Below are 8,972 nucleotides of genomic sequence, written 5' to 3' on the forward strand. Positions count from 1 at the left end.
AAACCGGGGGTGCGGCGGGGGGAACCGGGACTCTACCGGCTCGGGGGGTGGGGGGAGAGTCACCGTGCCCCTGTCCCCCCCCCCCCCCCGCCCCCGGTTCTTGGGGTGACGGCGCCCTGGGGAGGGGGATTCTGGTCCCGTTCCTCCCCCAACCCCCCCTCCGCGCGCTCCGCCCCGCCCCCGATCACCCCACCGAGGCCCCGCCCCCTCCCCCCCCATTCCCCTCCCTCCCCCCCGGCGCGGCCGCCGCCGGCCCCGCCCGCCCTGGGGAACCGGGAGCCGGGACGGGGCCGCCGGGCACCGCGATGCTGCTGCTGCTGCTGCTGCCGCTGCTGCTGCTGCTGCTCCGAGCCACGGCGGCGGCACCGGGACCCGGTGAGGGGGCACCGGGGGGGCACGGGGGGGGGTGGGACCTCCCTTTCTTCTCCGAACGGGCGGGGATGGGGCGGAACGGGAGGAGCGGGGGGGGAACGGGCGGACCGGGGGGAACGGGCGGACCGGGGGGGGTCCCGCTGCTGGCCCCGTTCCCCCGCCCCGTCCCCCCCTCCCCACCTGGCCCGGGCGCCCACCGGGCCCTCCCCGTCCCGCCCAACCGCACCGGGACCCCCCCGGCCCCCGCCGGGCTCCGCTCCCTGCCCGAGAACCGAGTCTGGGGCGGCGGCGGCTCCCGGGACCCCCCCAAACCCGCCCCCCCCCCCCCCCCCCGCCCCATCCCCGACCCCTCCCGGGCCCCGAGTCCCGGCCGCGCCGCGCTCGCGCCGCCGCCATAGCCCCGAGCAGGGGGCGGGGCCTCCCTCAGCACCCACCAATCGCTGCCCGCCGCCTGGCCCCGCCCCCGCGGCGGACGCGTTTCCCATTGGTCACTGCGCGGACTGACCACCGGCCGGGACACGCCCCGGCAGCCAATCAGAACGGGGCCCGCCAGAGGGTGCGGCAGCGCCCCGCCCACCCCGCGCCTGGGCCCCGCCCGGGACCCCCTGAGACCCCCAAACTCCCCTGGGGATCCCTCCGGACCCCCCGAGACCCCCCAGGACCCCTCTGGAGCCCCCTGGGACCCTCCGCGACCCCCAGGGACCTCCCAGGTCCCTTTGGGACCCCCACCGCGTCTCCTCAGGACCCCCCCATGTCCCCCAGGACCCCCCTGAGACCCCACAGGGCCCCTCTGGGACCCCTCCCATCCCTTTGAGACCCCCCTGAACTCCCTGGGATCCCCTGGGTCCCTCTGTAACCCCCCCCCAGGACCCTTCAAATTCCTTTGGGACCCCCCAGGACCCCCCATGTCCACCTGGAACCCCCTGGGACCCCCCCAGGACCCCCCATGTCCACTTGGAACCCCCTGGGACCCCCCAGGACCCCCCATGTCCACCTGGAACCCTCCTGGGACCCCCCCAGGCCCCCCCATGTCCACTTGGAACCCCCTGGGACCCCTCTGGGACCCCTCTGGGACCCCCCATGTCCACCTGGAACCCTCCTGGGACCCCCCCAGGACCCCCCATGTCCACTTGGGACCCCCTGAGACCCCCCCCAGGACCCCCCATGTCCACTTGGGACCCCCTGAGACCCCCCCCAGGACCCCCCATGTCCACCTGGAACCCCCTGGGACCCCCCCAGGACCCCCCATGTCCACCTGGAACCCCCTGGGACCCCTCTGGGACCCCCCATGTCCACCTGGAAACCTCCTGGGACCCCCCCAGGACCCCCCATGTCCACTTGGGACCCCCTGAGACCCCCCCCAGGACCCCTCATGTCCACCTGGAACCCCCTGGGACCCCTCTGGGACCCCTCAGGGACCCCCTATGTCCACCTGGGACCCCCCCAGGACCCCCCTTTCCCCCAGCACAGCCCAGTTCACCCAGTATCGCTGCCAGTGCTGCCCGGGGCGGGGGGGGGGGGGTCTGCAGTGGGGGCTGGGGGTGCCCGCTGACCCCCCACCCCCTCCCCAGGCACCGGGCCCTGCGGCCGCGGGCAGTTCCGCTGCGGGGACGGTTCCTGCGTCCCCAGCGCCTGGGTGTGCGACGGCAGCGCCGAGTGCGCCGACGGCTCCGACGAGACCCCCGAGACCTGCCGTGAGTGCCGGGGGCGCGGACCCTGCGCCGCGTGTCGCCGCGTGTCGCCGCGTGTCACCGCGTGTCACCGCGTGTTGCTGCGTGTCACTGCGTGTCGCCGCGTGTCGCCATGTGCCATGACCGCGTGTCACCATGTGCCATGTGCCATGACCGCGTGTCGCTGCATGTCGCCGCGTGTCACCGCGTGCTGCCGCGTGTCACCACGTGCCATGTGCCGCGATGACATGTCCCCATGTGCCACCATGTGCCATGACCGCGTGTCGCCGCGTGTCGCCATGTGCCATGACCGCGTGTCGTCGCGTGTCACCGCGTGTTGCTGCGTGTCACCGCATGTTGCCATGTGCCACCGTGTGTCATGACCGCGTGTCACTGTGTGTTGTCGCGTGTCGCCATGTGCCATGACCGCATGTCACTGCGTGTCACCGCGTGTGGCCATGTGCCACCGTGTGCCATGACCGCGTGTCACCGCGTGTCACCACGTGCCATGTGCCGTGATGACATGTCCCCATGTGCCACCATGTGCCATGACCGCGTGTCGCCACGTGCTGCCGTGTGCCGCCACCACGTGTCACCATGCGCTGTGGTTTGACGCCCGGCGCCGGTGCTGCCCCCACCCTGCCCTGCTCTCCCCGCGTTGCCGTGCCATGCCGTGCCGTGCCATGCTGTGCCATACCGTGCCATGCCCTGCCCTGCCATGCCATGTCGTGCCACGCTGTGCCATACCGTGCCATGCTGTGCCATGCCATACCATGCTGTGCTGTGCCATACCGTGCCATGCTGTGCCATGCCATGCTGTGCCATACCGTGCCGTGCCATGCCGTGCCATGCCGTGCCATGCCGTGCCATTCCACGCTGCCATCCCCCTGTGCCCCCCCAGGGTCGGTTTCCTGCTCCCCCAGCGAGTTCAGCTGCGGCGGGCGGCAGCTCCGGTGCGTCCCGATGTCCTGGCGCTGCAACGGGCACCGCGACTGCGAGAACGGCGCCGACGAGCTGGATTGCCGTGAGTGCCGGGACCGGGGCTCGCCGGGGTGGGGGTGGGGGGGGACACCTGACTGTGCCAGGCTGGGGGGGGTCCCAACTCTCCATGCCACGGTAGGGGGGTCCCACCTCTCCATGCTGGGCTGGGTGGGGGTCCCACCTCTCCATGTTGGGGAGGGGTCCCACCTCTCCATGCTGGGCTGGGGGGGGGTCCCATCTCTCCATGCTGGGGGGGGGGGGTCCCACCTCTCCATGCCAGAGGCGGGGGGGGTCCCACCTTTCCATTCCAGGGTGGGGGGGTCCCACCTCTCCATGCTGGGGGGTCCCACCTCTCCATGCCAGGCTGGGGGGTGGTCCCACATCTCCATGTTGGGGTGAGGGTGGTCCCACCTCCCCATGCCAGAGTGTGGGGGGGGTCCCACCTCTCCGTGCCAGGCTGGGGGGGGGTCCCACCTCTCCATGCCAGAGTGGGTGGGGGGTCCCACCTCTCTGTGCTAGGCTGGGGGGGGTCCTATCTCTCCACGCCAGGGTAGGGGGGGTCCCACCTCTCCATGTTGGGGAGGGGTCCCACCTCTCCCTGCCAGGGTGCGGGGGTCCCACCTCTCCATGCCAGAGTGGGGGTCCCACCTCTCCACGCCAGGCTGAAGGCGGGGGGTGGGGGGTGGGGGGTGGTACCACCTCCCCGCTGACCGTGCCGGGGGTCTCTCCCCGCAGCCCCCCGGACCTGCGCCGCGGACCAGCTGCTGTGCGGCGACGGCAGCGCCTGCGTCTCGCGGGGCTTCGCCTGCGACGGGGACCCCGACTGCCCCGACGGGACGGACGAGGCCGGGTGCCCCCCGCCCCCCCCCTGCGGCCCCCACGCCTTCCGCTGCGGCGACTCCAGCTGCATCTCCCGGCTCTGGGCCTGCGACGGGGACCCCGACTGCCCCGACGGCTCCGACGAGGGGCCCGAGGTCTGCGGGACCCCCCGGCCCCCCCGGCCTTGCCCCCCACTCCAATTCGCCTGCGGCTCCGGGGAGTGTGTCCACCGGCGCTGGCGCTGCGACGGCACCGCCGACTGCCGCGACCGCTCCGACGAGGAGGGATGCGGTGGGTGATGCTGGGGGGGAAGGTGGGATGCTGGGGGGGGATGCAGGGGTGCGATGCTGGGGTGGGATATGGGATTTGGGATACAGGGGTGGGATGCAGGGGGTGGAATGCTGGTGTGGGATGTGGGATGTAGGGCTGGGATGCTGGGGTGGGATGTGGGATGTAGGGCTGGGATGTGGGATGCTGGGGAGGGATGCTGGGGGTGGTATGCAGGGGTGCAGGGGTGGGATGCAGGGGTGCAGGGGTGGGATGCAGGGGTGCAGGGGTGGGATGCTGGGGTGGGATGTGGGATGCAGGGGTGGGATGCTGGGGGTGGGATGTGGGATGTAGGGGCGAGATGCTGTGGGTGGGATGCTGGGGTGGGATATGGGATGCAGGGGTGGGATGCTGGGGTGGGATGTGGGATGCAGGGGGTGGGATGCTGGTGTAGGATGTGGGATGTAGGGCTGGGATGCTGGGGTGGTTTGTGGGATGCTGGGGTGGGATGTAGGGGTGGGATGTGGGACATAGAGGTGGGATGCTGGGGTGGGATACGGGATGCAAGGGAGGGATGCTGGGAGTGGGATGTGGGGTGCAGGGGGTGGGATGTGGGGTGCAGGGGGTGGTATGCTGGGGAGGGATGTGGGATGCAGGGGGTGGGATGCTGGTGTAGGATGTGGGATGTAGGGCTGGGATGCTGGGGTGGGATGTGGGATGCTGGGGTGGGATGTAGGGGCGAGATGCTGTGGGTGGGATGCTGGGGTGGGATATGGGATGCAGGGGTGGGATGCTGGTGTGGGATGTGGGATGCAGGGGGTGGGATGTAGGGGTGGGATGTGAGACATAGAGGTGGGATGCTGGGGTGGGATGCTGGGGTGGGATGCTGGGGTGGGATACGGGATGCAGGGGAGGGATGCTGGGAGTGGGATGTGGGGTGCAGGGGGTGGGATGCTGGGGTGGGATTTGGGGTGCAGGGGTGGGATGCTGGGGGTGAGATGTGGGATCCTGGGGTGGGATGCTGGGGGTGGGATGCAGGATGCTGGGATGGGATGTAGAGGGTGGGATGTAGGATGCTGGGGTGGGATGCTGGGGTGAGATGTGGGGTGCAGGGGTGGGATGCTGGGGGTGGGATGGGATGGGATGGGATGGGATGGGATGGGATGGGACGGGATGTTCTGGTGCTGTCTGTCTGACCCCCACCCCTCTTTCCCCCTCCCCCCCACCGCAGCCGCCGCCGCCACGTGCCGCCCAGACCAGTTCCAGTGCCGGGACGGGCGCTGCGTGCTGGGCGTGCGGCAGTGCGACGGCGAGACCGACTGCGCCGACGGCAGCGACGAGGAGGGGTGTCACAACGGTGCGGGGGCTGGGGGGTTGGGGGGTCCCTGAGCTCCCATTCCCCCCCACAGTGACACCCCCCACGAATTCAAGTGCTGGGGATGGGGCGGTTTGGGGGTACTGGGGCTGTGTGTGGGGGGGTTAGGTGGGTGTTGGGGGGTGCTGGGGCTGTGTGGGGGGTTTGGGGGGGTCCCTGACCTCCCGTTGCCCCCCCAGTGATGCTCTGTGACACCCCCCATGAATTCAAGCACCAGGGATGGGGCTGTGGGGGGTGGATTTGGGGGGTGTTGGGGGGCTCTGGGGCAGTGGGGGGGTGTTGGGGGGCTCTGGGGCTGTGTGGGAGGTTTGGGGGGGTCCCTGACCTCCTATTCCCCCCCCAGTGACGCTCTGTGACGCCCCCCACGAGTTCAAATGCCGGGGCTGTGGGGGGTGGATTTGGGGGGGTGTTGGGGGGTGCTGGGGCTGTGTGTGGGGTTTTGGGGGTCCTGGGGCTGTGTGGGGGTTTGGGGGGGGTCCCTGACCTCCCCTTTCCCCCCCCAGTGACGCTCTGTGAGGCCCCCCACGAGTTCAAGTGCCGGGAATGGGGCGGTTTGGGGGTGCTGGGGCTGTGGGGGGGTGTTGGGGGGTTCTGGGGCTGTGTGGGAGGTTTGGGGGGGTCCCTGACCTCCCGTTCCCCCCCCAGTGACGCTCTGTGAGGCCCCCCACGAGTTCAAGTGCCGCTCTGGCGAGTGCGTCCCCCTGGGCCGCGTGTGCGACGGGCGCCGCGACTGCCGCGACTGGTCGGACGAGCCCATCAAGGAGTGTGGTAGGGCCCGGGGGGCGGGGGGCTGTGGGTCCCCCTCCCCAATTCCCCCCCCCTAAGCCGGGTCTGGACCCCCCCCAGGGGTGAACGAGTGCCTGGAGGGGGGCGGCGGCTGCTCCCACGTCTGCCAGGACCTGCGGCTGGGCTTCCGCTGCCTCTGCCCGAGCGGCTTCGAGCTGGGTGCCGACGGCAGGACCTGCCAGGGTGGGTGTGACCCCCCCTCCCCGGGACCCCTGACCCCCCCCACCCCAGGGATACCCCCGCCCTGGGACCCCTGACCCCCCCCACCCCAGGGATACCCCTGCCCTGGGACCCCCTGATCCCCCCACCCTGGGATCCCCCCCCACGGGACCCCTGAACCCCCCTCACCCCAGGGATACCCCCACCCTGGGACCCCTGAACCCCCTCACCCCAGGGATACCCCCCCCCCTCCGGACCCCTGAACCCCCCACCCCAGGGATCCCCCCCCCTCCAGGACCCTTGAACCCCCCACCCCAGGGATCCCCCCGCCCCGGGACCCCTGGCCCCCCCCACCCCAGGGATACCCCTGCCCTGGGACCCCTGACCCCCCCTCGCCCCAGGGATCCCCCCGCCCCGGGACCCCTCAACTCCCCACCCCAGGGATCCCCCCCCTTGGGACCCCTGAACCCCCCCCCACCACAGGGATCCCCCCCCCGGGACCCCTGAACCCCCCCACCTCAGGGATACCCCCGCCCTGGGACCCCTGACCCCCCTCACCCCAGGGATACCCCCTCCCCGGGACCCCTGACCCCCCTCGCCCCAGGGATCCCCCCCCCTTGGGACCCCTGAACCCCCCCACCCCAGGGATACCCCCGCCCCGGGACCCCTGACCCCCCCCACCCCAGGGATACCCCTGCCCTGGGACCCCCTGATCCCCCCACCCTGGGATCCCCCCCCACGGGACCCCTGAACCCCCCCCACCCCAGGGATACCCCCGCCCTGGGACCCCTGAACCCCCTCACCCCAGGGATCCCCCCCCCCGGGACCCCTGAACCCCCCCACCCCAGGGATCCCCCCGCCCTGGGACCCCTGAACCCCCCCACCCCAGGGATCCCCCCGCCCTGGGACCCCCTGATCCCCCCACCCAGGGACCCCTGAACCCCAGGGATCCCCTGATCCCCCTGCCCAGGGATCCCCTGATCCCCCACCCCAGGGACCCCCTGACCCCTGGGGACCCCCTGATCCCCAGGGACACCCTGATCCCCCCACCCAGGGACCCCTGAACGCCCCGCCCTGGGATCCCCTGACCCCTGGGGACCCCCTGATCCCTGGGATCCCCTGACCCCCCATCCAGGGACCCCCTGACCCCTGGGGACCCCCTGATCCCCCCACCCAGGGACCCTTGAACCCCAGGGACACCTTGATCCCCCACCCAGGGACCCCCTGATCCCCCATCCAGGGACCCCTTGACCCCCCATCCAGGGACCCCCGACCCCTGGGGACACCCTGATCCCCCCACCCAGGGACCCCTGACCCCTGGGGACCCCTCATCCCCCCACCCAGGGACCCCTGACCCCTGGGGACCCCTCATCCCCCCATCCAGGGACCCCCTGACCCCTGGGGACACCCTGATCCCCCCACCCAGGGACTTCCTGACCCCCCCCCCCCCAGGACCCCTGACCCCCCCATGGGACCCTCAGAATCCCTCTGGGGACCCCGTGACCCACACAGAAACCCCCAACCCCCCCCTCAAAAGACCCCGTAACCCCTCCCTGGACCCTCACGACCCCCCTGACCCCCCCAGACGTTGACGAGTGCCGGGACCCCCAGAGCTGCAGCCAGCGCTGCCACAACCTCCCCGGCAGCTACAAGTGCGAGTGTGGGGGGGGGTACAGGCTGGACCCCCACAGCCACGCCTGCCGCGCCCTCGGTGGGTGCCCCCCGCCCCTGGGACCCCTGCACCCTCCCCAACCCCCCCCCCCCGGGACCCCTGCACCCTCCCCAACCCCCTGGGACTGGTGCAGGTTTGGGGTGCAGGGCTGGGGGGGTCTGGGGGTGGGGGGGGTTGGGGGGTCTGGCATTGGGGTGCAGGGGGGTTTGGGGGCGGGGGGGTCCATTGATGGAGTGGGGGGGCTGGGGGGTCTGGCATTGGGGTGCAGAGGGGGGTTGGGGGGTCCATTGATGGAGTGGGGGGGCTGGGGGTCTGGCGATGGGGTTTGGGGGGGTTGGGGGGCTCTGGCATTGGGGTTTGGGGGGGGTTATGGTTTGGGGGGGGTCTGGCATTGGGGTTTGGGGGGGGTGGTGTTTTGGGGGGTCCATTGATGGGGTACAGGGGGGGTTGGGGGGTCTGGTGATGGGGTTTGGGGGGGGTTATGGTTTGGGGGGGGGTCTGGCATTGGGGTTTGGGGGGGGTTATGGTTTGGGGGGGGGTCTGGCATTGGGGTTTGGGGGGGGTTGGAGCACGGGGGGGTCCATTGATGGGGTACAGGGGGGGTTATGGTTTGGGGGGGTCTGGCATTGGGGTTTGGGGGGGGTTATGGTTTGGGGGGGGGTCTGGCATTGGGGTGCAGTGCCCGCTCCCCCCCCCAGGCCCCCCCGCCTCCCTCCTCTTCGCCCACCGCCACGAGCTGCGGCGCTTGGCCCTGGGGGGGGGCGAGTACCGGCGCGTGCTGGGACCCCTCCGGCACGCGGGGCCGCTGGACGCCGACCTGGCCGCCGGCACCGTCTACTGGGCAGACCCCTCCCGGGGCCAGATCCACCGG

The 8,972-nt window shown here is 72.0% G+C and overlaps 1 protein-coding gene across 1 annotated transcript; it reads left to right on the top strand.

Annotated features, from left to right (window-relative positions):
• Window positions 1-269: 269 nt before the first annotated feature.
• Window positions 270-8,972, top strand: LDLR (low density lipoprotein receptor; the record flags this gene model as incomplete). Its single annotated transcript, XM_084277798.1, has 9 exons — window positions 270-375; window positions 1,944-2,066; window positions 2,944-3,066; window positions 3,759-4,133; window positions 5,341-5,466; window positions 6,130-6,252; window positions 6,331-6,453; window positions 8,015-8,140; window positions 8,800-8,972. Coding segments are annotated over exons 1-9 (1,362 nt in total), but the record flags the coding sequence as incomplete, so codon positions are not given.

Source organism: Gallinula chloropus (genome assembly GCF_964237585.1).
Source record: "Gallinula chloropus genome assembly, chromosome: 36".
Classification (NCBI taxonomy): Eukaryota; Metazoa; Chordata; class Aves; order Gruiformes; family Rallidae; genus Gallinula; species Gallinula chloropus.